Below are 26,165 nucleotides of genomic sequence, written 5' to 3'. Positions count from 1 at the left end.
ATACTTTAAACCTTTATTCCACTACGCCTCTGAGGGAAATATTGTACTTTTGACCTCAGAAGGTTTATCTGACAACCACTCAATAGTTACTTTGCAGATTAAGATTTCACATACAAAACACATGATCAGCAAAATATGATACAATATGAATCAAAGACATGGGTAAGATTAGCTTTAGCTCGACCAGCTACAACAAAATAATGCTGTTGATTGTCGTAAAAAATCTAAATCTTTGACGGTGTTGGCACTGGGCTGCTTCTATTTACATCCCAGATAATACTGTGTGTCCTAGATACACTCTCTTACAGCTTCCCTGAACTGCTGGTAAAAGACTGTGGTAAAAAGTACCTTTTTCCTTTAAGCACTTGATAAATATCACGTACAGCACTGTTGTATTTATTGAACTTTTTTGGAGTTACATATGTTTGCATCAGCCACTTGTGTTGGAGTAACTGAAGCTGTGTGTTGATTGTTTGATTGTGCTTTGGTAAACCCTCTCCAATCCTCAACGGTGATGTCTTCATGTAGGTCGTCCGTCCTTGCTTCTGGCCTCTTTACAGAACAAATCAGAACATCAAATATCTTTAAGATTGTGCCCTTGCCCAAACAATCCATCACCATTACGTCCTCTACTGTTGATAAGGGGAGGATAGACAGTGGCTGATGTCGTTGTGTTGTGATGAAGTTGGAAATGCTTCTTTTATCAGCTACTTCTTCAAATAAAAACAGATGTTCACTGTCAGCAGTGGCGGTCCTAGCTTGCATGACGCCCTGGGCGAACCTCACCTTCATCATTCCTACCTGGTGCCATCAGACTTCATAACGCTCACTCCATAACACACAAATAATGCTCTGTATTTGTACTTGCTATGATAACCTTATTAATTAATAATTAATACTTCCCCTTTTTCCACCAACTCTGTATATGAGACTTTCTCAGCAGCAGCAGACACACCTTTACAAAACAAAGGGCGCCCAGCCGCCCACTCCTCACGGCAACATGACATCATTGACTTGACGTGTAAATGAGCAATACAAAAACCGGATGACATGAATGCAAACAAATTTAAGGCGGCACCGGGGTCGATCCGCCGAGATAAACCCAGAGGCTTCTGCTACAGAGATCATTACATTTTTAAAAAATTTTGCTTGAAAAATTGTCATTACAAATCTATTGTAAAAGACAATTAATTTTCTTTCGATCGTCTAAACAATTAATCGACTAATTGTTGCTAATTGGCACCTCTAGTGGTTCAAATGTCAAAATAAATAACAATTGGGACAGAGTCGACATTCTTGTTTATATTGATAGTTTTGGGGATGTTACCATTAGCCACTATTTCTGCATATAGCCTCACAATCTTGAGAAAATGCTAAATACTTTCAAAAACACAAAGCCATTCACCTGTCAAAGGCTCTTCAGTCTACAGTGGCAGTAAAGAAGAATCTGGCGCCCCCTGCTGGTTATGGCGTGTATTCAAGTCTCGTCTGCAACAAATAAGACTATTCTGATCTTTCCTGTCATGTTATTCCTCCAAGTCTCTAACATCCTGCATAGCGCGTTTACATCTGCATTGAAGAGACTAACTGGCATCAGATTCTCGCATTTGTCATCTGCTTTTGGGATCTAAATGATGAAGTCTCCTCTCTCAGGGAGATTACAAACAGAGATGTCTCTAAACATTTCTAAAAGTTGTTCCTGCAGACTACTTTTAAACTTTATGATACATCTCGCCGTCTCCTTCTAACTCAGTGAGACGCTTTTCACAGGCGACCCTGAACTTTCGAGTCAAGCTGACACTGTGTTTATTCTGTCCATTACGGTAAAAATGGCAGCACGGCGCGTGCTGTCTGCTGTATAAATGCGCAGAAATGGGGGTGTAACAGGGAACTGCAGAAACCCAAAACAACGGAGGGGCTGGATTTACTTCACCAAAACTAAAACACAGGCGATTACGGAAGTAATCCAGGGGGTTGCAAATCCACAAACCCGCCAATTGTGCAGACAGACTGTGGAGAAAACACGAGAGTCTGATGTTTAGCACCTTTTTCACAGCAGTGGTGAAACCCACGGAATGTTCCACACGGGAACAGCTGACTATAGGATGCCGCACTTAGCCTAACGAGATGTGAACATTACAAGGAAAATATCAGTGATCAGATGTTTGCATATTAACAATCAGGTAACTACGCTGCTCCTCTTTTTTTATTGCTTTGTCTCGGCTGAGTTTTGGAGATTTACGGTGCGTGTTTACGGGAGACGCTTGGACGGGTTATTAGGGTTGTCATCCTGCTCAACCTCCAGCCCCTCCTTGTTTTGCTGCTACCGAGAGCGATGTTGTAATGTTTACATTTAGTCTATTTAGTTGCAAGCCGCTGCTGCTCTCCTTAGTCAGCTTCTCATTAGGTGCACACTTCTGGGAGCGTTCAGGAGACCAGATATGCTCCAGTGCTTTGCAGTGCAGCATTCAAAACAGACCAAGACATTATTTATTAACTCCTGCTGGATAAATTGGGCCTGAAAGGTGGCTTAAAAAGGCCCAATAGAGCTTGATGGTCCTCATGTGCAGCTCCACACAGTGTTTTGCAGCCGCTTTCAGTGGCCTACAAAAACATAGCTGAGAGATGTCGTGTTAGAGCTTGATCCTGCAAGTGCAATATTACATAACTGTGTAGTCTACAGTAGGACACTGTGGCCTCAAGTGAGAGTCAAATAAGACTGTGGGCCACAGTAAGAGGCAGAGTCTTCTACAGAATAAACAAAACAAATGCTAAAATGTTTGTGTTGTTGAAGGGAAACAGGTCCTTGATACTTGAATGGTCAAATTATGGAAAGAGATCATTATTTTTCTGATTTTCCTGTACTTATCGATCGGCAGTGCCTAAAAAAGTTTGATCCTTTACTTCAGTAAAAGTAAGACGAGGACAGACAAGTGAAAGTCTTGCATTCATGATCTTACTTCAGTAAAAGTATTGATTTTTAGTAGTAAGAGTATCAGCAACCGAATGCACTTAAAGTATTAAAGTACTCATCATGCTGAATCTGAATATTACTGGATCATTATTAATAATGTATTAATATGGACTTTAAAGGGGCACTGTTGAACTTTTTGGTCATATGGTCACCCCACCGTAACTCAAAACACAGGCCCTTTTAGCTTCAATGTTTACAAATACAAACATAAACAAATGGCTTTAAAGTACATATAAAACTGTGAGTCTATGTATTAAGAGCTCTGGCTTGTTGTTTACTTATAGGCCTGTAAAAAAGTTCCCCTTTAATGTATGCTGGAGGAGTAGGAGCTACAATGTTAATTGCTTTTTATACTGCTGGGTAGTTGACTGTAACAATGCATCATATTGTATGAACTGTTTTAGTAGTTACTTGCACAATATTTCCTGCAGAAACATAAAAATAATAAATAATAAACTTTATTTATATAGCACTTTTCAAAAACAGTTACGAAGTGCTTTACAGAACAAGATAAAATAATGCACACAGAACATAAGACCTAATAAAACAGTGGGTAGTAAAACCAGGTAAAAATAAGTGATAGAAGAGGGATGGAAAGCAGACCTTCCTGTAAAAGTGTGTTTTCCTCAGGGTAACTATAAAGTAGCATAAAATATACTACATATATAAAAGTACTATAAAGTACAAGTATCTCAAAATTACACAGGAACAGTGCCTGAGTTAATGTACCTAGTTACTTTCCGCCACTTGTGACTGTTGTTTAAAAAATCACTGCATGTATCTGTGCTGTGGATGGGAGACCAGGGGAAACAAGGTAACTTTAAGCTTTAGGGACGTCTGGTTCAATAGTGATCCTCGCAGTTTTTGGTGCCCTTTTTTTTGATCACAAGCAACAAACAACAAGAGGAACTGCTTGTTTTGATTCACTGTAGCAAAGACTGTCTGGTTGTCTGCTGTCTGTGTTTGCTGCACGCTGATTGGTCACTCCGCGGAGGGGGCGTGGCTTCGCCATAACAATGCATTTCAAGGAACATACACGCGCCAAGGAATGTTTTCTGTCGCTGGGTAACTAACGGTATCTGTGGAGACGTTTAACGGTCAGTCCTGCTCAGGTGAACGCTGCCGTTAACGGACAGGTCGTTACCAAGGTTTCCGGAGAGCACGGTTAGCTCATGCAGCGGTCGGAAGCGTGTGTTAGCAGGCTAGCGTTAGCAAGCTAGTAGCAGCCCCGTCCGACATTGTCAGAAATCTGTTGGAGGAGACAGCAGGCGATTTATAGTCAGGTAACTGTTAACGTCACTGTCCATCTGGGGCTGGTGGTCGCTTAGAAGAGTCCACGAGAGGATAACTTGATGGGACACGACGTTTCGGAGGCTCAAACACCTGCCATCTCCCCTCCTCACCAAGCAAGCAAACTCGCTCAGAAAGTAAGATGTGGGCTCTGTTGTTAGCCAAACCTGTCCGCACAACGCTGGTGTCTGTCTGCTGTGTTACATGGGAAGAATGTGGAGTGATAAATTAGTTAATGTCCTAACTTTGTCCCAGCATGCAGGCTAAACAGTTTGCTAACAGCAGTAATGTGCAGCTGATCAGTCCTTCTGTGCTTGGACAAAGCGTTAGCCTAGCTTGGCTAAAATTAGCTGCTCTCCTTCAACAGGGGACGTCGGATTTGCCCCAGCAATGAGAAACCAACGATTGCCACAACGATAATGTTTGTTATTTCCTCAGTGTTGTGTGCAGGGCTTCGTATTAAACTTGTTAGACACGGTGTAAAGGGACAGTGGCCTCATTAAATTGCAGGGTAGCTAGCGGTCCCGCTTGCCTACCATATCTTTTGTTGTTGCTTTGTCTTTTGAGCACATGGCTTTCCATGTTTTTGTCCAGGCAGGCTACAGCGACCCCTATTAAGTCTGTCCCCGAATTTACCGCATTAATTACACTGTTGAATTCACACTCTATAAGCATTTTAGTTAAACTGAACATAGGTAATGGTCTTTGTAATTCCCTTAATTTAAAAATAAAACCAAGGGACGTTTGTGACATGTTTTCTTGATTAGAAACGACATCAGTTTAGTTAGTGGCCTAGATCAGGATCAGTCTAATCAGGCACCTGTGGCAATGTATAGTTATTTGTCTCATATTTTGTGAGAACACTGTGTTTTTGTGCTTTCAATAGCATGGACCTTTCAAGTATTTGTTCCATTTATAAAGTAGTGATTAAATGTCTGAATATTTAAGTCTTGTTTAAAAACGCCAAGTTCTCATCATGGGAAGGACTTTTAATTTCACAACAGAGAAAAGGCAAATGTGGAATTATACAGATAATTTACCAGAGGACTTTTTTTGGGCTAGAAATGGGGGTGAACTGTGTGTTGATACGTAGACAACGTTGGCATTAGTCACCTTGAAAATGTAGGAATGTTCTGTAACGCATGTGCTGAATTTCAGTAAGAGTGATCTGTGCCATTTTTAATTAAATATAATTATAATATAAGTTACATTTTCTCAAATACATATGCCATACATTGCTTATTCCAGGGTATTTAATCAGTGAATTGGGTTAATTGGGTTAATTGGGTTACTCAAGATTTACCCTAAACTGGAAAGTAGAGGACTTGTCAACAAAGTGGGGTCCAGATACCTTGAGTGATCCTCAGAAAAATGGTCAACAGTTTAAATTTACTATTAATTCAATTACTTAAAATATGATTTAGTTTATAATAATGTTATAAAATGATGACTTCCCAAAATGATTAGACTGTGTGCTTGGCTGGCCGATAGTTAAAGGAGATACAGAAATGAGTTCTGTAGTTGAAAAAGTGGATTTCTGAATTTGTCAATTTGTGTTTTTGCAGGGTTAAGACAATCAGAGGCAACATACAAGTGCCTCCACTGTACGGTTTCCTTTCCCATAGTGTGACTCGTCTGCACGACGTCACCAATGCGACCATGGGAAATAGCAGTAAATAGGCTGCCACCAACAGCCCCCTTAAACCCGAGGAGGTTCCTTGGAGAGCCCTGCAACGCCCCAGTGCATCTCAGGAGAAGGTAAAAGCTCTGCCTTGCCTTTCCGCATGACATTTTCCTTTTAAAGATACACTATCTAACTTAGAAATATATAAATTGTGATGCTTTTAACATCAGCCAAATGTCAGGTTAGTGTGTGACTCATGGTGCCTTACCCCCGCAGCAGAAAAAAGACACCTTTCTTTGACACACATACAGTCCATGCAGTAGTCATTGGATGTAATCGTTAGTGCAAACGTAGCATATATTGTTAGAATATTTTGACAGAATAAAAGTTCACCACATATTGGTTATAAACATATGACAGTAGAACATCAGAAACAAAGGGTAGTGACTTTTTAAAGCAGTGGCTCTGCCATGATGTTGAGCTTGTTAAAGGGTTTTCAGTGGGACTGCAACTAATGATAATTTTTTGTTATCGATTAGTCTGCCAATTATTTTCATGATTAGTTGTTGCCAAAAAAAAAAAAAAATGACGTCTTCAGATTGCTTCTTTTGTCCAACCAACAGTCCAAAACCTAAAGACTCTTAATTCACTGTCCTATTAAAAAGAAAATCTGCACATTTAAGAGGCTGGAACCAGCAAATTGTTGACATTTCTGCATGAAAAACAATTTATTGTTTATCAAAACAGTTGGTGATTTATTATCTTTCGATCAACTAATCGATTAATCAACTAATGATTGTGACAAATTAAAAAAATGTGTACATTAGGGGTGGGACAAAATGTCAACATGGCAATTTGTTGTTTCACTTCCTCTTGCGATGTGATTAGATATGCTGGCACCATATCGATATTTTTATTAAAACATGCAGATTCCCCTACCAGTTTGACTTTCCAGAGTCACTAATTCATAACTCCTTGTGGTGTAAACTTCTGTAAACTTAATTTACACTTTGGAAAGAATTAAGTGAGCCATAGGTGTGTCCTTCCTTTAAACATTTTAACTCCAGAACTATTCAGTTTCCGAGCAGTCCGGCCTTTTTGCCAGGTTATGGCTATTTTTAAGATTGTTCACTTTTTAAAGCATTGTTTCATCCTAGTTCATTTCAGTTTTCATTAAATATAGCTAAATTGACACAACAAAGCAGTGAAGGAAAAAAAGGTTCCTGCACTTTGCTTTTTCAGGTTTTTTTTTAATACTTCAGTTAGACAGACATCGTGATTTATTATTAGACAATTGTCTTGCAAACTACCGATTATCGCAGAATTGCAGTATCATCATACGATTGTTATTGTGAATCATATTTTGAGATATTCTTTGATTTTCACCACTAATACACCTGTTTCATAAATATCACATCTTTAAGGCAGATTTTTATTGACACATCTCTATGTGGATAAGCAGAACACCTAGAATATCACATTTGAGAGGTAATTTCGAGGAGTCTGTTAATGGACATAATGTATTGAATTGTCTGTGTCAATACTTTTTCTATATGATGTTACAGCCCACAAGTGAGACACCAGTGGGGGAGACGAGACAGACCTGTACTGCACAGTTCCCTGGTCCAGGATGAGAACTTCCATCATCTGCTTTTCTCCCAACATCATCAACAGGTTCCTTTAGATGACTCCAGACAATACAGCCACACCAGCACAGCACCACGCATGCTTCACCCTGCTGCTCACCTGCCCCAGCAGAGCCCCATCATGGTGGATCTACACGACCAGGTAACAGGACAGCCTGATGGGTAACGAAGTTCTGACGTTGATCAAACATGATTTGCTGTCTTGTCAGACCACATGTCTGTCATCCTCAGTAATGTGCTTTTCTGTGATTTAAAATTAAACATTCTGGTGCTACGTAATTGTGTAATGAGTTCATTTTGGGAGAAAGGCTTCTGTTTTAGCCAGATTGTAGAGTCACACCATCTCTCCCCCCGCCCCACTTCTCTCCGTAAAAGATGCACCAGGGATCAGTTCCAATATCATACACTGTTACGACGGTGACGACCCATGGATTTCCCATCCACACCGGGCAGCCCCTTCCAGGGTGCAACACTCAGCAGCTCCCAGCATGCTCGGTAATGTTCAGCGGACAGCTCTCTCTGCTCTGCTGCCTTCCTCCTCCTGTGAGTTTGAAAAGGAAGAGCCCAAATGTCAGTGGCATCCATGTAGCACACCATACCAGCCATGCAATCTGTTACTGTTCATGACTAACCAATAAGCTGCTGCTGTCACTGTGCAGGATGTGTGGTTCATGTTAGCACAAACATTAGGAACAGTTAAGCAACATAAAGTTCTGGTGCACATTGAGTTTCTTTGTGGAATCACATCGCAGAATAGTAATTAGTGTGTGTTGTGGCAATACTGTCAGTGCTGTGGTTTTATGTAATGATCGCTTCTGTTCACTCCATGCTTACAAAATGCTTTCACTGTAACCGCCTTACTGCAAATATAAGGAGCAAACTGCTTTGGTTAGGTGGAGGCTTCTGAAGTGTTTAGTTTGATTGTTGTTAAAATATAAAGAAGGACATTGACTTACATAAATTAATATCACTTCCTTATTATTGTTTTCTCTCCTCAGCTCATACAGGCATGTACCATGCAGCATATGCCAGTGTCTTATCAAGCCTTTCCACCCCTGATCTCCAGCGAACATTTTGTATTGCACCCAAACCCATATGTACCCCCCCACCAGCCACCGCACCTTACTCCGTTGAGCCAGTTTGTCCCTTTACAGCCTCAACACCCACGCATGGTGAGTAGTCCACATCATACTCACGTTTTTCAATGAAAACACAGTACAGTTGATGTAGCGTGTAAAGACTGGTTTGCGAAAATGCATTCATATGTCATGACTAACAACAACATTTTTTCCCGCACATCTCTCTGTCCTCTCAGCCTCTACAGAGGGTAGAAAATGAAGTTGACCTAAGAGGGGACCAGCACCCATTAGGGACCTTCTCCTACCCTCCCTCTCATCACCCACCAGCGCTGCCTCCTTCTCTGCCCTTACAGTATCTTCCTCAAGAGCCTCTGCATCAGGAGCTTCCCTTTGGAGTGGTAAGACAGCCTCTGAGACAGTCTTCGACCTTTATTTCCCAGGGAACTTGACGGTGCACTTATTATCCAGAGTAGAAGATGGAAAAGCCTTTGACAGAAGAAAAGCTGGTGTTGCTCATAAAGCAAACACATCAGAGAAGCTTATCTCACCCATGTTAACTTTAATATATCAAAGTAATAATAATATAATGTCTTTGTGTCTAAAGTCTGGTAGTTAAGGAAAAGTTGTACTTGTTTTTTTCATTCATGCAAAATAAACTGATATAAAGTATTTGTGGCAATCAAATGTGAAAAATGTTTGGGATCCACTGTCCTAACCAGTGGTAGGCAAGTTGCTTGCTCCACTTAACACTCATTAAAAACAGTAATAACATGACCTACCAGTGCCGGTGCCTCCCAACAGCACCAAAGCCGCAACAAGTTGCATCTTCTTTATTTAACAGTGGTAGAAGTAACTGTAATGTGACTGTTGCCATGAGCTTGTGCAATTCACCCACTTCCTAAAGAACTGTCACTTAACTGCAAAAGTGTCTTTTAATAGCTGTGTTTCCATGAAGCATTTTATGCGCATTTTGATGAATATCGCATTAGAAATTGTATGGAAACGGCAAAAGAGTTTAAAGTTTGTCCGCTCGCTTGAGGTGGATTTTGTCTTATGCGAATCAAAGTTAATGCGCAAAGTGTTTGATGGAAACAGATTTGCCGAATAAACTCTGACGTAGCGTACATTCAACTCACGGCTGTTTCTGCTGTCTGACTAAACATGTCTTTGTCGTCGTCTCCGGACTGCATGCAACATGGCTAATGCTAGTTGATATGCAAGAACAATTACAACCTACCCCATTGAAAGTAATTCCTGCAGCCCTCTCTCCATTTTGTCTCCTGGTTTGTTTACCTCTAGCCTCTGTTTACTTCCACATCCATGTGTGACGTAGCCACGTAGCCTACACTGCGTCATCCTCTGATGAAATTCAGCTTTACATAGCCTAGTTCATTTGCTCAAAACAGTTTATGGAAATGCACCCCTTTATTATTTTTTTTTAATTCGCCTGACATTTGATGGTCATGTGTCTAATGTGCTGTCGTTTAGGTTTTTTACTTCCTTTACTCGCTAAGAATTTCTCACTTTTCTTAAACCTGCTGTCGTTCTAAAGTGATATGGAGGAAGAACGTTCACGTAAATCACAGACTTCTGTTCCCTTAAACTCTGTGTGTTTCTCCTCAGCCATATCCCCACATGCTGCCCCGGCGAGTGAGTGGACAGAGATACAGGTTGCAGCAACCTCTCCCCCCTCCTCCTCCACCTCCATCTTACTACCCAGGCTTCCTCCCTTACTTCTTGTGAGTACCTACAATAAAAGCACCATATTTGATAAAGTAAAGCAGCCATAATAATGTGGTTATTTACTTGAATGTAAGGCACATGGTTATGCTAAGTTCTCTTCATCTCTGCTTTTCAAAAGTGAAATGAGTGAAGAGGCAGTACAGAAACAATGATTTCCTCTAGTTACCACTCCGTGCTGGTAATAGCTTAGAATCACAGTGAAGTTGATCGTGTTCATGCCTGCTAAGCAAGTTATGCTTCTCTCTCCTCTCAGGTCAATGCTTCCTGTGCCTCCAACAGCAGTGGGCCCAGCCATCAGTCTAGACCTGGATGTGGACGATGTGGAAATGGAAAACTATGAGGTGAGTGTGATGGTTTGTGGAGAAACAAAATCTTTGTTTCACATGCTGAATACACAGTGTATACCAAAGATTTGGAGCTCTCTGAGAAGAACTAAGTCCCCATTAATTAAGTCACAAGTGTTCAATTTATTGTAATTCGCTGGATATGACAATGAATTTCATGTTAAAATGCTGATGGTTGATCTTGACATGAAACATATTTAAATGGAGCCTGATGTGTTGGTTGGCCGATTTTGGCCTATCACAGATAAATGTATGAGCATATATGTTGCCCGATATGCACTGATATAAAAACCCTTTTTATTTAGAGATAATAATGCAGAAAAATATGCTTGGGATAGTTGAAGATTATTAAACTCCCACTGACGTTTACTGTGTCAGTGCACAAACAAGAGTTTGATAACCATACTGAGGGATGGTTGCAAAAAATGCGTCCATCTAAACTTTTTGCTTACTAATATCAGCATCGGCCTCAAAGATCGAGAATAGGTCAGGCTTCATATTTAACAATTCAAGTAGTAGTACATTGCTCATTATGTAGGATTTTCACCTTGTGGAATTCATGTAAATGTGTAAAAAGTGTAAAAGTTTCACATGTATACTAAAGTTAGTAGTTCTTATATGTGGTCATGAATCTAAAAGCAAATGGCACCAGACATCTTGTGAGAAAAGCTTAACTCTTTCCTTTTTCCCCCCACTATATCTCTAAGATTACAGGTGTAACTACAAATTATTTGGTGGTACATGTCGGTGTCATTGTATGACAGACCCAAAACATCATCAGCATCTCTCTTTCTTCTTGTAGGCATTATTGAATCTGGCAGAGAGGTTGGGTGAAGCGAAACCACGTGGACTCACTAAAGCAGACATAGAGCAACTTCCGTCCTACAGATTCAACTCAGAGAATCATCTATCTGAACAAACGCTGTAAGCTTTTCTTCAATTTTTTAAAACAAACGACTTGTATTTAGTCTACAGATGTATCTATATCCCAGTAACCTTTTTATCTTTCTACCTTTTTTCTCCCTCAGGTGTGTTGTGTGCTTTAGTGACTTTGAGTGTAGGCAGCTACTTCGGGTATTACCTTGTAACCACGAATTCCACGCCAAGTGTGTGGATAAATGGTTAAAGGTACGTTGATGACATTTCAAAGTGTTTTCATTCTTCTGTATGAATATTGTGATACACGGTGCTAACACATGCTGTTTCCGCCTGACTTCCAGACCAATCGCACTTGTCCTATCTGCCGAGCCGATGCCTCGGACGTACACCGGGAGGTGGAGTGAGGACTGTCTCTGTCTCTGAGTGCTGAACTGGAAAACTGCACACACCAGAGTCTGTCCCAAAACTGGGGACACCTGCCACCCAACCTGCGTCCTCCAGTAAATATAGCTTGCCCATCCACCACTCCTGCCCCTTCCTAAATAATAAGCAATCCAGGATTGTTTCTGGAGCCTGTTGTACCTCTGCTGTGCTTCATTGTCCAAGTCTCATGAAACCCACTGCCTATCGCAGCCTATAGCCAGAGTTCTGGGATCGCCAGCCAGTTCTTTCTCTGCCCCCTCGTTGCAGATTCCAAAGATTTTCCCTACAATGCATTATTTGCTGCTTTTGTTTACAGGGTTTCATTTTTATTTAGTGGATTTGGTTGTGGTGTTCATGAATAGTGGGAGTCCTGCATTGGAAGAGGTGAGTCGGGAGCCTGGAGGATGATAGGCTGGACACCTTGTGCAATTAGCAGAAAAAAAAAATAGGAATACTTCAACATGGATATCTGTGTTTGGAGGCGACACCTGACCATCATAGATGCATGTTTGTGTAGGTGTTGGGCAAAGTGACTTGTTAAAAATGTATGTTCTGCAATAATTTATTGATCATTTCAACAGTTTTACCCCTTTATTTGTTTTGGATTTGCCAATGCTATTGTGAAAGTGTGACTTGCTGTGGTTAAATGCAGATTCGGTTAAGCCTGAGGTTATGGACTGCAACTGTGGGGTGTCTTCTGCCCCAGATTATCCACTCTGGAACACAGATCTGTACAAAAGCAGTCATGGATTAATGGACTGCGTCTTTTCGAGGTCATCTGGCATAACGGCACAAGTGCTACATCCACCCTCCATGTCAGCATTGTTCCTCTGGCAAGTGTGTGTTTGTGTGTGTGCGTGCGTGCGTGTGTGTGTGCGTGCGTGCATATTGCGTGTGCGTGTATGTTTGTCCTGTTCACAGAGCCAATGCATTGTGTAACCACTGGATACAGGGCAGCATGCTAGAATTTGCATGAACTGTTGATTCAGACTAGCAATATTTTAATCAAGCATTGCCACCAAAATTATCAAATTTAAAGAAAAAGAAGAGACAAAGAAGCATACTAAAAGAACTGCTTGCTTATTCAGAAAGCGCCATGAGGAAAGACTAGCATGTGGTTCCACCCTGACTGTGTTTAACGATGGGAGTCCTCGTCCGAAGGCTATGCTGATGCCATAGAGCTCTGGACGCCTGTGCAGAAAGCAATATGTGCAGTGAGTGGCGTGGCGGGTTTTAAACGAACTTTCCTTCCCTTTTAGGAAGACTGGGCTTTTTATTTCTTTGTTTGTGAGCCAAATCCAATATACAGATATAGCCTATACTGTTCAAGATTTCAGATCTGCCTTCTTATGACCTTGACAAGCACAAACCTATTACTAATCCTGAAAATACTTTGTCATTTCCACTTGTTTTAAAAGTATGTCGTTTTTAAAAAAAAAAAAAAAAAAAGGTTTATTTATTGGTTTTATCTAGAGAAAACGCATTGAAGGAAACGGTTGGAGCACTAACAAAGTTTGTGTATGGTATGTGTTATATTCTGGTAACTTGGTCGGGTCATTGTCTTAGGCCATGGTAATGGTGTTGTAAAAGAGCAACTGTATGTATAGCTTCAGTGTGAATGCTTTTAGATAAACGTTTGAAGACAGAAGAATGTTGAAAACCCTTGTAGAAGTCACTGGTGACGCTCCACGATACGCCAGCTTACTGTATCCCACAGTGATCAGGATGGGGTCCAAATGACGCAGAGCTGGAATGTTCAGTAGTGTAGAAGAAACACTGTTAGACTTCTAGTTCCCTGCTTGTGTTCACACTTAAAAAAACAACAGGATACACTTGGGGTGGGAGGAAAAAGAGCAACAGACGGACTTTTGCTTTGCATTCACTCTTAACTGCCCCAGTAAGCACTAACAGGCCGTTGTTACCTTTTGCTTTTATGTGTAAAGGGATCTTGCCTTTTTCTTTACTTTTGTTTAAGTGAATGTGAGTCTTTGATGTGTGTGCCACCTTTTAAGAGAGAAAAAAAGAAGCCATTTAATGAGTTAAACCCACAGCTTTGAGAATTAACCTATGTGTACATATCTATTCGCTGGCATATATTGTAAGTTAAAATAAAAAAATCACTCAGGGCCTCTCGGTATATAAAAATAAAGGAGAACAGTCCATTTCAAATGGAACGGATGCCATGAAAAGGGTATATCTGAATTTAGTTTGGTCGTTTTCCTCAGACCATAAATAATTTAATGTAATCAATTATAATATTCTGTTTTGTCGGAAATAGTAGATATTACATCATTTAAAGACAGGCATGCAAGAAAAAAAGATCAGTAAATATGTTATTAGTATTCACTGAAAAGAGGCAATGTACACTGCAACTCATTACAAGTGTATTATTCAAACCTGTTTGACTTTTGTTCTTTTACTTGAACCATATGTTCAACATAGCGGTTGTGATCCCATTTCTAAACGTGCCACGGTGCACAATATTCTACCTAATTCACTCCCAAATCTACTTCAGAGGTGTTTGCATGACTTTAAACAAAAAAAAAAAAGTAAAACAAGTGTGATATAGTGGAGGATATCTCAAAATCTGGTGGGGACCTATTTAACAGTGCACAATATGCATGCTTGTCAACCAGATCCCAACTGATTTTTAGCTCTAGTTGGCTTTGGGTTCAGGGGGTTTGGATCTTAACGCTCAGCTGATAACTGCCATGCATTGTACTGCACACATTTGTAATAGAACTGAATGACTACAAGATTTTATTGCGCTAACTTCATTTTATAGGAAGAAAAAAAAAACTGGTCTTGAATCCAGAAATTCTTACATACATTGTGTTACTGTTATTGCCCTAACGACTGAAAATTACATGCTCTGAAACTACTGTAGTTTATCAAAAGCCATAGTGAAAAGGTGCTAGATGTTCTGCTTTTAGGTATGAAACTCACTCGCGTGAATGCAATAGTTTGTCATGGATCCCATGTATTCTTAAAGCATGTTATACTAATACCCCTAAACAATGTCAGTGAAAATCAATATAGTTTAAGGGATTTTAAAAAAAGAATAAAGTGTTGTCATACTTATTTCAGTGTAGTACTGTACCTGCCTATCAGGCTCTTGCTCTCAGTGTATCAATATCTTAAAATGTATTGTTCACATATAGATACCTTAATTCATGTTAATGTTAGCACTATTGTTTTTGGAGTTAATGAATATTTAATTGACAATATCCAGCTACCCTATGAATTAAAAAGAGAACCTCCCATTAAGGCCTAGGTAATGAGGTAACTTTTGATGACAACTGAGAATAGAGTCTTGTAGTCTTTCTGTTAAGAGTTATTGAATAATCTCACAGCTTGTGTGGTGCAAAAATGTGTTCCAATAAGCAGCTAAAATTTATTTAGGATTTGTGATTGATTGCTCCGTAGACGCCATTTATTGTTTACCAATGACTTTTGCTGTGGTGGGATAGTGGTTTACTGTTCTTACTCTCCCTGGCCTCTAGGGGTCCTTGCCTGAACACCAGACTACCCACCCGCCAACAGAGCCAGGGGCATGTGTTCTGTGTTAGGCAGATATTTTGCTTTGGTACTTGCACATTTACAGTTACCTCATTTTTTCCATGTTTGTATTGGGGGGTGGGGGGAGAAAACAACTAATATATATTATATATAGGAAATGGTTCTTATTAATGTTATAATTTTTCATTCCATTGGAATCATATTGTTTGTAGCATTTAACATAACTAGTTAGTGTATTATATATACATCTGTATACTGTTTGAAATTTTTAAGATTTGTACTTTTTTTAAATGAAAGTTGCTAGTTATGCTTTACCAAGTAGTGCAATCATATTTTTTTTTTTTAATTGTTGTGGCTGATTTGAAAGGGTTGTTCACTAATAAATGTATGATGTATACCAATATCACACTCGTCTCCTTTGACTTAAGCTACTGTACGATGCACTTATTGTCAAATTATGAGCTGACACCGATGCTTAAAATAACATTCTAGCTATTGCTGATTTTTTGTTTGTTTGTTTGCTCGTTTTTTTTTCTTTACATATATTGTCCCACTTTTGTGTCAGGGGGAACACAAGCAGTCTAAAAACAAACTAGAACTACCGCTTGGCGGTTATATGCCTCCACTTTAAAGGAGGTAAAGCTCCCAAGAAGCTGTGGTACAAGGTCACTGTGACCTCACAATATGTAAGGTTGCAGTGACCTTTGACCTCCAAAAACTAATTGGTTCACCCTTGAGTCCAAGTGTAGGTTTGTGCCAAATTTGACAAAAATCCCTCAATGCAATATTGTCCTCACAAGATTTGAGGTCACAGTGACCTTGACCTTTGACCTCCAAAATGTAATCAGAGTTGAGGTGGACATTTGTGCCAAATTTGAAGAAACACCCTAAAGGCATTTTGAGATGTTGCAAGAAACGTGACATTGCAGTGACCTTTGACCTTTGACCACCAACATGTAATCAGTTCATCCTTGAGTCAGAGTGGACGTGTGTGCAAGTTTGAAGAAAACCCCTCAAAGCGTTCTTGAGATATTGTGTTCACAAGAATGGCTGGACGTACGTAGGGACAGACGGAAAACATTCTGCCTCCAGCCATGGCTATCGCTGGCGGAGGTATTTAACCTTTCATTACAAAACAACCTTTATGCAACAAGTTACATGTATTAATCACTTTTATATTGGCCTTCTGTGAGCAGATTGTAACGTGGCATGAAAAACAACACCATGTGCCTGTGGACAATGTGTTGAAGTTGTTTAATGCTGCTGGAGCCCCTTTAAAGTTGAGGATGTTTAAAATCACATTTTGGCCAATGCTAATGTTTTTATTTTGTTTTTGTTGTTGCGCCTGTGCAAAATTGATCTCACACACCAGATATATATCAGACACTGCTATCAGCAAATGTCATCAAAGTCGCTGATGCCAGTCAAAAGGCGAATATCAGGCAGTACCGATGTTCAGCTGATATTGGTGCATCCCTAATTAAATTGCCGGATCTAAAATCAGTGACACTATACCCTCAGTGTACTTAAAACATCACCCTTGTAGAAACAGTTAAAGAATAAGTTCACCAAAAATGGAAAAATCACCCAAATACCAATGGAAGGTCAGATAAGGTTTCGTAAAATTTCCAGAGCTTCACAGTGAACAGGGTTTCATTTTTGGGTGAACTTATCCTTTAAGTCATTCTCAAAACAATCTAACATATCCCAGTCAAACTCTTTACTAAGGGTACAAATCATATACTTGACTGAAGAATGATTAATTAATGCTTGACTCCAGATGATCAGTTACTTCAGGATGTATCGTGAACTCCTGATGCTGACTTTATGTGATTAGTCCAGCCGTTATAGATCATCACTTAGGAAACGTTAATTCAGTCATTCTAAGTGTTACATCTGAGAGGCTTCTTCAGTTCTGACTAACTGGAGGGGAGTTTGCAGGCTATAAAACTCTGTGTGGGAGTGTCATTACAGAGTCGTTAAGGACTTGTGTGAACTCTGAGTTTCAGAGTCATTAGGGCCACTTGTGGGTCGTTGACTTAACCGGCCTTCATGTGGGTTGCTAGTGCTAGGTGGGCCCAGGTGTGAATGGTTAAGCTTTCTGGGGAGAGAACTCAGCACAGCATTGTAGGCGGGCGATAAGTAATGTCTTAGGTCACCTCCTCTGTACAAAGACGGTCGTTCCAGTTTGACATAGATGGATTCTTTTACTCCTCTTTCAAACCATCTGTCTTCTCTGGCCAAGATGTTTACATTGTTGTCCTGAAATGAATGATTTTTCTCCTTCAGATGTAAGTGGACAGCAGAGTCTTGACCTGAAGAGTTGGCCCTCCTGTGTTGTGCCATTTGTTTATGGAGAGGTTGTTTTGTCTCCTAAATGCACAAATCTGTGCAGTCCTGGCTGCATTGAACAGCATAAACTACACTACTCTGTTTATGCCTGGGTGTTTTGTCTTTAGGATGGACAAGTGTCTGCCTCAGTGTGTTGATAGGTCTGAAGTGAACCGGGATCTGATGTTTATTGAAGATCCTCCTTTCTCCGAGTTTCTCAGATGTTCCCGCAACATAAGGAATGACTATGTTAGTCCTTTCCATCTCCTCCTCTGGATCTTTTAGAGGTTTTGACAAAGGTCCAGTTTGGGTAGCAACAGGTTTTAAGTGCTCCCCTGTCCTACGACATAGCACTCAGAATTACCATGACCTGGATGACTGATAACCTTCATCAACATGTTAATTCAGTCACCACAGTGCATACATTAACTGATATGCATCAAGTTAACTGGATTTACCTGAATATTTTGATTTTCTGCTACTTTACACTTCCACTCCACTACATTTTGGAGGTAAATATTGTACTTTTTACTCCACTACATTTATGTGTTAACTTAGTTACAAGTTACTTTGCATTAAGTAGTGTATTTTTAAATTTATTCAATCACAGTTGGACAAAACAAAAAACACTGGTTCTGATAATCATAAAAATGCTAAGTATAGGATCCACTTATTGGCCAGTTGACCCATAAAACACAGTATAGGCTACGTTCAAATATGTGTAATTTATTATTTTTCTAATTTATTGGCAAAAATCTTTAAGACTTTTACTCAGGTACTTTTTTAGGGGTGACTCAATTTCAATTTCGACTCAATGACGCAAATACACTGTGAAATATAGTTATATGTAATTGAAATTCAGATGATTTGATGCTCATCAGTTAATGTATGAGGTAACTGGATTAATATTGTCTAACTGACGATGTATTAAATGTGAACTAATCACACAAAGCCATATTAACTTGATCGTTTTGTTAAAGGTCAACAGCAATTCATGATTGATCGTGCATTAACACACACAGCTGCTTATGTGATGCAGTGTTGTACATTCTCAATAAACCCACATTTTTAAAATGTTTTTAATTTATAGTTGGAAAATTACATCTTTACATGAGCCCATTAGATGTTACAGGCAAAACAGGCATCTATGAGTAACCACAGGCACACTATGGGCAGACTCGTACTATACTAGATAAAGCCACATGTAAAAGCTGTGGCCTCTGTTAAATATTGTATCTTTAAACTTCATGGTCTTGAGGCAGTCTGCTTTACATAGTAACCAACCTGCATTTGGTCATTTTATGACACAGATGAGTCAAAAAACAAAACAAAAAAAAAGTAAGGTAAATTTGGGGTTTTTAAATATCTAACTTATGTACAGTTCATGGCTCATTTAAAACAGGGTTCCCATAACTCCTAAATGTCCAAATCCACCAGCCTGCTCCCTGAAGTAGTACATTTGCTCTCCACACGACAACCAGTAACAATCACCGCAGTACCAAACTTAGACCAGTCAATGTGGGGGAAGCATGTGTAAACTTAAGGGCAAAAAGGAAGCTGAATTAGGACACATGGCTCGAACATCAAGCCAAGGCATTCACACAATCAGAGAAATCCATACCTCTCTGTGCTGCATCCTGTGTGTTTCAGTAGGTATAAAGACAACCTGCCTTCCTCAGCTGCTCCGACATTAACTAAACTGGGATATGGTTCTGGTTTTGCACAAAGCTATGCTACTGTTTCAGTACATTTCAGTAGATGATTAAACCTTTGCTGCAACACTTACTGGTGAGGAAGGACAATAATTAACTGGTAGCTAGTACAGACAATGGGATCAAACGTCTTTGTCCACACGGATACAAAGATGAGTTCAAGGAAGGACTTCAAGAAATGTTTATTTGATAAAATTCAAGACTTTCCAGGCTATTGGGAACCCTGTAAACACAACCAAACAAGGACTGGATGTTGGGTGGTTAATTTTTTCCAGGTTAGGATATTATCTCAATGATCCCTTGTGCATAATGGCCATTTGACAAAAAGAAGAAAAAGAAAAGGAGGAGTGGGTGGGCATTGGAGGAAAATGTGTTTCCATGTAGAGCAGGTATGTCATCTATTAATCGTCCGTAAGGTCCTGAACAAAAAGGACCTCGGAGCGGCTGAGTCCCGCCTCTTTCAGTGTGGGAGGGTTGGGCTGCTCTTCAGTCGGAAGGCAGGGCAAGACTCGCCGGGGGAAGTTTGTTACTATCTGAAACTTCTCCGGGGATTCTTTCAAAGAGAAGATGAAGTCGTATATTACCTGTGAAAGAAAAAATAGACAAGTGATTCAGCAAATAGCCACATGTGGCAGTTCTGCAGCTGTACAGAAGAATAGCTTTCTAATACTGCATTCTGTGAATGTATTCATTACAGTGTCTAAATAAGAAACATGGTGTGTTCATGTGTGCACCAAGATTGTATCAGAACTTCTAATTGGGGGCGGAAAAAGCGGGAGAAGCCTCCAGATACTTGACAGTACAGACACATGGTTTGATTAAAATTAATTTAAATCAAAGCGATCAAAAGGATACATCAACCAGGGTCAACAGGCTGTGTACAAAGTGTGGTGCTCACCGTCAGAGACTGCCCGAAGAGGAATCGTCTCTCTACTCGTGTGTCATTGGGCAGCTTAAACACTATTTTGACACTTTCTGGATCATCTGCAGCCGGCTCTTGGGGAAGACATTCTGACTTCCTCTCCTTCTCCTCTTCGAGTGTCTGGAGTCACACAACAAATATTGACAATATGAATCAAAAAATGCCGCACTGCTTGTGTAGATCATACAGAATCATCAATTTAATGATTAACTCACTCTTCGTCTCCGCTCCTCAGCAAGAGCAGTCTGTCGGACCTTCTCCTCCTCTTGCCGAATCTGCTCCTCCTCCTCCCTTTTCTTTCGGTCCTTCTCCTGGTCGGCACGGAGGGAGGCCAGATAGGCCTCATCCTGCTGCTGTCTTAGCACTTGGGTCTGGTTCCTCTCCTCCCTGAAACAAACATTTGAGATTTTATTCACAACTGCAAAATTTATTTTGGGTTTTCAGAGTGAAAAAACATAAGGAGCAACTCTACCTTTGAAATCAGACTTAAGTGATGTCTTTAAAGTGTAAAATTTCACATCTTGCATGTTTTGGGCCGGGGGACTGAAAATGAACTCAATTGCTTGATCATGAGCTGTCACATTTTGAGCTTTAATCCTAATCTAATAACAATCCCAACACGTAATTTCCAGATATAAATAACAAAAACGGAGATAACATGTCTCATGTCCTGCATTCTAGTGTAAATTTATTGACTTTCAGTACCGCTCAAGGCGCTCGGACATCAGATGTGTTTGGTTGGCATCCATGATGAAGGTAAGCTGATTGATGAGGTCCTCTGGCTGAATGAGACCCTCGAGCCTGCCCACCACAGTCATCTTGCGGTCCTTCAGCATGATCATGGCCAGGAATGGGTAGGTGTTCTCCCGCAATGCTTGGGACACTGAAACACAGCCAAACATTATTTAGTTAAATCTGCTGCTACTATACATTTTGTTCATTTAATTAGATGGACAACCCATCCAAACACACCTGCAGAAAACACACCAAATAGTTTGTTTCATGAGTTCGGAGTTCTCTACGGACACTTAGACACTCACAAGATGACTGGATTTTTTTGTGGTATTCTGAGCATCAAAAAACACGACATACATACAGATTTTCACAACACAAATATCTTTCAAGCTCTTGGAGGCAGAAGTCTTAACCAAGAACTCAATATCTAGGAATATAAACAAAAAAGGACACTTCTGATATTTAACCAGGGTTTCTGCAGGTTTCAACAAGTCTAAGACTTTTAAAAGACCTTTTTAAGACCATTATGAGTGCATTTTAGGACTGATTTGACATCCACACAATCAAAAACAGTTCAAAGGATATGAAGGACAACCAGACTCCCAGAATTACTCGCAAAGTAAATGTTTTTTTCTTTGTAAAGCACTTTTGGTTGCCTTTGGGTATGAAATGTGCTATATAAATTTATTTGTCTTGCATTTTGCTGGTGGCTTTCTATGCCAGCTTTATCTTTTTCTGACTAACCCAAAGTTAAGCCTAATTTTAAACATTTACAACAGGCTTCTACTGGCCTAAAATTCAGATTATTGGATTTTAGACTTTAAAGACCAATAGAAACCCCACTAAGAGATAGTTTTCATGATCAGAGCAACCCATGTGAAATGATACAATAACAGCTGACTGACAAGAAATGGTGGGTTAAATTACTATACATGTAAATACCTCTGTAGCCCTCAGGCTTGCTGGTTGAGCATGCCCAAAAGAGCATTCGCGTGTTGAGGAAGGTTACGACCTCTTCTGTACATAACGTGGAGCTATGAAGAGACAGATCGGTGGCACAAAACAAAGCATTAAACAGAGAATACCTTCTCATGTACATGTGGATATAAAACATGAAGTTTATATATAAACATACTAAAAATGAAATAGAGCTTTACTGCTGTATAACAAGTGCCAAAGATCAACCAGACTGTGCCTACTGAAAAACAAACTTAAGCAACTGTATGAGACAGAGCATGACATTGAGCAACAACAGGGCTCTATGTATCAAACTGACCGCTGTCACTGGTGATGTAGGCAAGTGAAGTAATAAGTACTATACCGGCAAAACTCGTCAGTGTCTTGATGATCCTCCCCATGAAGGTACACTAATAAGTAGCGGAGCTCCCGTTTGGCATCATTCAGTGCCTATATGTTCCAGGACAAACAAAAGCAACGCGTCATCTTGCAGTTCTACCGTCTCCACCAATATGACATATTGTTACTGAATTCAGAGCATTAAAATTTGTGTTGGCGCTCAGTGTGTCTAAACTCACCTGGCTGTATGTTCCCTGGTAAAATACAGGGTGTGACCGACCATACTGCTCTTCAAAACTATGAATGAATGACACAACATCTCCGACAGGGTCCGTCACACGACCACGAGGATCTGGCCTTATAAACCGCAGGGCAAACCTTGACGAAAAAAAAGAAAAGAAAAAAAAGAACACATTGTTGAGATCAATTAACTTCTTGCAGCGACAAGTTAAACTTCCAGCATCTACAAGTTTTAATCAATGTGCTTCACTTACCTGAATATGTCCAGAAGTGTGTAATATGTAAATCTGAAAGGTAGCATTATCAAGTAGTAACTCCATCCTAGTAATCCCTGAAAAGAAGAACAAGTGAGTCTATTACCATTCAAACAGTAGACAATAAGCAGAAAACAAAATTCCAGGATATGACGTTTTTTATGTCATACAGTCGCCTTAATTATTATGTCAGCACAGTATCCAAATAACATTATTAACAAAAAACAAACAAACAGAGAAAGTCCCTGTGGACACACATTTTACAGAGAACTGGATCTCATTTACTGCGGTGAAATTAAATATTTAACAGCCTTGCAGAGATTACGTACTAAAGCACAAACATTAAAATAAGCTGCAGACCTACCCTGGGTTGTGGCCTTGAAACGATGTAACTATATACTCTATGGTCTGCTGTATTGACCTGCAATGGTCTGGATGGTGGAGGGTTAAACACACTGGGCACTCCTTCCTGCTCATTCAGTCTGTCTTGTACTGCAGCCTGAAACACAAACATGTCCACCGTGCATCAAATCCTCCAATAAATCAAAAGAAAAGGCTGACATGTAATTCAAAGCAAGCAGAATATGAATACAAATATGAACAGAGCCATGAAAAAATGGTCTTTTTGTCGTGTGACTTTACCTCTATGTTCCAATTATGTTGCTCTAATGTTCGACGGCATTGGTCCATTGATTCCAAACCAGTAAGGTCCTGTTAGAAAAGAAAACAAAGTCAGACTGAAATACTCAAAATGTAAACAAAACAAAAAAAAACACGTTTGTCAGGATTTTTCTCAGTAGCTTGTGTGCTACTAGTTTGCTATATCAATTATCCATAAAAGTTGGCAAAAGAAACCTACTAAACTACATTTTCTTGGCTGCCAAACACTTCTAGTGACATGATTACAGTAGCTGACTAACAATCATTCAGTTAGACAGCTCTCTAAACTCACAATTAACCTGATCATGCACAAAAAAAATGTTCACCCTAGGGCAGGATGACGTGAAAGGTTAGCTAGCTCCACCAAATATCAAGTGATGTTAACGGGCTAAGGAAGCAGGGACAGGCTCCAGATTAAGGGGGAGGAAAACGCCATCACTCTTACTATCATAAAACAATGAATATAACATATCTTACAAACAGCCGTGTCGCTTAAAAACTTAAGTGACAGCTCGATCATGACTGCTCTGTTAATGTTAACTCAGCAAGTGTTTAGTAGGGAGCGTCAGTGGAAACCCATCGTTAGCCAACCGGACGTAAACGTTTACACTAAAACGCAGCATGAGTGATGCTGATAAACAAAGTCGGATTGGGTATATGTCTGTGAGTTAAATATAACAAGCATCACGCCATTTAAATCCACCTATAGCCCCTAAAGTCTGCTACCTTGTTAGCTAGCTTAGCTAATGTTAGCTATCTTTGCTAACGTTAGCTCTGACTCAAGTTGACGGCTAGGGGCTGGGGGGTATCGCTCTCGAAGTTGACTGTGCAAAAAGCGTTTAAACACGCACGGTTCCGCCTATTTACGGGGATTTATTGACGACGGTAACGTATGACGAGATGAGGTTTAACCAGACATGTGTTAGTGTGCAATTTAGGCTGTCTACCTGAAACTGAAGGAGTTTTTCAGTCTGCGCCTGAGATAATTCTGGCTCCTCTGGCGCCGCCATCTTACCTCGCCAATCATCTAGCAAGGCGTAACAACGTCAACTGTCTTTTCCTGGAGCCGACTGTGCGGGGACAGCCTGTGAGGGCTGCTGCCGCCTAGCTGCCTGGAGGGGCAGTGTTCAGAGGCTCTATCTAACTCATGGATAGATTGATGGATGGATGGATGGATGGATGGATGGATGGATAGATAGATAGATAGACAGATAATATATAAAATTAAAATTAAAATTAACAGTAGCTACAGTAAACTGTGCAAACAGTAAACAGTGCAAATGGATGTGCAAATAGAGGTAAAAATTGTCCATTGTCTATTATCTAATGTCCTCCCTGCCTTTACTGAGAGCTGTTGTACAGTCTGATGGCCAGGTCTGCCACTGAACACACTCCTCTGCCTGGTGAAGGTGTTGTGCAGAGGGTGGTGGTGGGTGTTGTCCAGTATGGACAGCAGTTTGTCCAGGGTCCTCCTTTCTGCCACTGTCACCAGAGAGTCCAGCTCTGTGCCCACTACTGAGCCAGCTCTCCTCACCAGTCTGTCCAGTCGACCGGCGTCTCTCTTCTTGCTGCTTCCTCCCCAGCAAACCACAGCATAAAAGAGGACGCTGGCCACCACAGACTGGTAAAACATCTGCAGCAGTTTTTTGACACTAAGTCAGTCTTTTGTGACACTGTCATTCTTTTGAGATACTATGTCTTTTTTTGAGATACTAAGTCATTATTTTGAGATACTGTCATTATTTTGAGATACTAAGTCATTATTTTGAGATACTATGTCCTTATTTTGAGATACTATGTCATTATTTCGAGATACTATGTCATTATTTTGTGACAGTCATTATTTTGTGACACTATGTCATTATTTTGTGACAGTCATTATTTTGAAATACTATGTAATTCTTTTGAGATACTATGTCATTATTTTAAGACACTAAGTCAGTCTTTTGTGACACTATGTCATTCTTTTGAGATACTATGTCCTTATTTTGAGATACTATGTCCTTATTTTGAGATACTAAGTCATTTTTTGAGATACTATGTCCTTATTTTGAGATACTATGTCATTATTTCGAGATACTATGTCATTATTTTGTGACACTGTCATTATTTTGAAATACTATGTAATTCTTTTGTGACACTATGTCATTATTTGGAGATACTATGTCATTATTTTGTGACACTATGTCATTCTTTTGAGATACTATGTCATTCTTTTGAGATACTATGTCATTACTTTGTGACTGTCATTATTTTGAGTCATTATTTTGAAATACTATGTAATTCTTTTGTGACACTATGTCATTATTTCGAGATACTATGTCATTATTTCGAGATACTATGTCATTCTTTTGTGACACTATGTCATTCTTTTGAGATACTATGTCGTTATTTTGTAACACTATATTATTATTTTGAGATACTATGTCATTATTTTGTGACACTATATCATTATTTTGAGATACTATGTCATTATTTTGAGATACTATGTCCT

General features: G+C 39.9%; 2 protein-coding genes across 5 annotated transcripts; one reads left to right on the top strand and one right to left on the bottom strand.

The window, feature by feature from the left end:
• The first annotated feature begins 1,961 nt into the window (after positions 1-1,961).
• rnf44 (ring finger protein 44) lies at positions 1,962-15,793 on the top strand. 4 transcript variants are annotated; one of them, XM_073487127.1, is made up of 11 exons: positions 1,962-2,183; positions 5,830-6,022; positions 7,454-7,676; positions 7,910-8,077; positions 8,533-8,706; positions 8,850-9,011; positions 10,237-10,352; positions 10,610-10,697; positions 11,503-11,624; positions 11,729-11,828; positions 11,921-15,793. In XM_073487127.1, exons 2-11 carry the CDS (start codon positions 5,916-5,918, stop codon positions 11,981-11,983), a joined length of 1,323 nt encoding a protein of 440 aa, XP_073343228.1. In that variant the 5' UTR covers positions 1,962-2,183; positions 5,830-5,915; the 3' UTR covers positions 11,984-15,793. The 4 variants fall into 4 exon arrangements, with proteins under 4 accessions (XP_073343228.1, XP_073343227.1, XP_073343226.1 ...); XM_073487126.1 differs by lacking the exon at positions 1,962-2,183 and adding an exon at positions 3,916-4,071; XM_073487125.1 differs by lacking the exon at positions 1,962-2,183 and adding an exon at positions 3,916-4,401.
• A 3,122-nt stretch (positions 15,794-18,915) lies between these two features.
• faf2 (Fas associated factor family member 2) lies at positions 18,916-24,700 on the bottom strand. Its single transcript, XM_073487273.1, has 11 exons — positions 24,619-24,700; positions 23,654-23,722; positions 23,376-23,510; positions 23,012-23,088; positions 22,757-22,895; positions 22,543-22,628; positions 22,164-22,255; positions 21,192-21,369; positions 20,702-20,873; positions 20,463-20,606; positions 18,916-20,148 (listed from the first exon to the last, which is right to left on the bottom strand). Exons 1-11 carry the CDS (start codon positions 24,679-24,681, stop codon positions 19,966-19,968), a joined length of 1,338 nt encoding a protein of 445 aa, XP_073343374.1. The 5' UTR covers positions 24,682-24,700; the 3' UTR covers positions 18,916-19,965.
• Positions 24,701-26,165: the final 1,465 nt, after the last annotated feature.

This window comes from Pagrus major, chromosome 18, assembly GCF_040436345.1.
Source record: "Pagrus major chromosome 18, Pma_NU_1.0".
In the NCBI taxonomy this organism is placed as follows: domain Eukaryota; kingdom Metazoa; phylum Chordata; class Actinopteri; order Spariformes; family Sparidae; genus Pagrus; species Pagrus major.
Note: the sequence above shows the minus strand (reverse complement) of the source record. Positions and strands in the feature narration are given on the sequence as shown.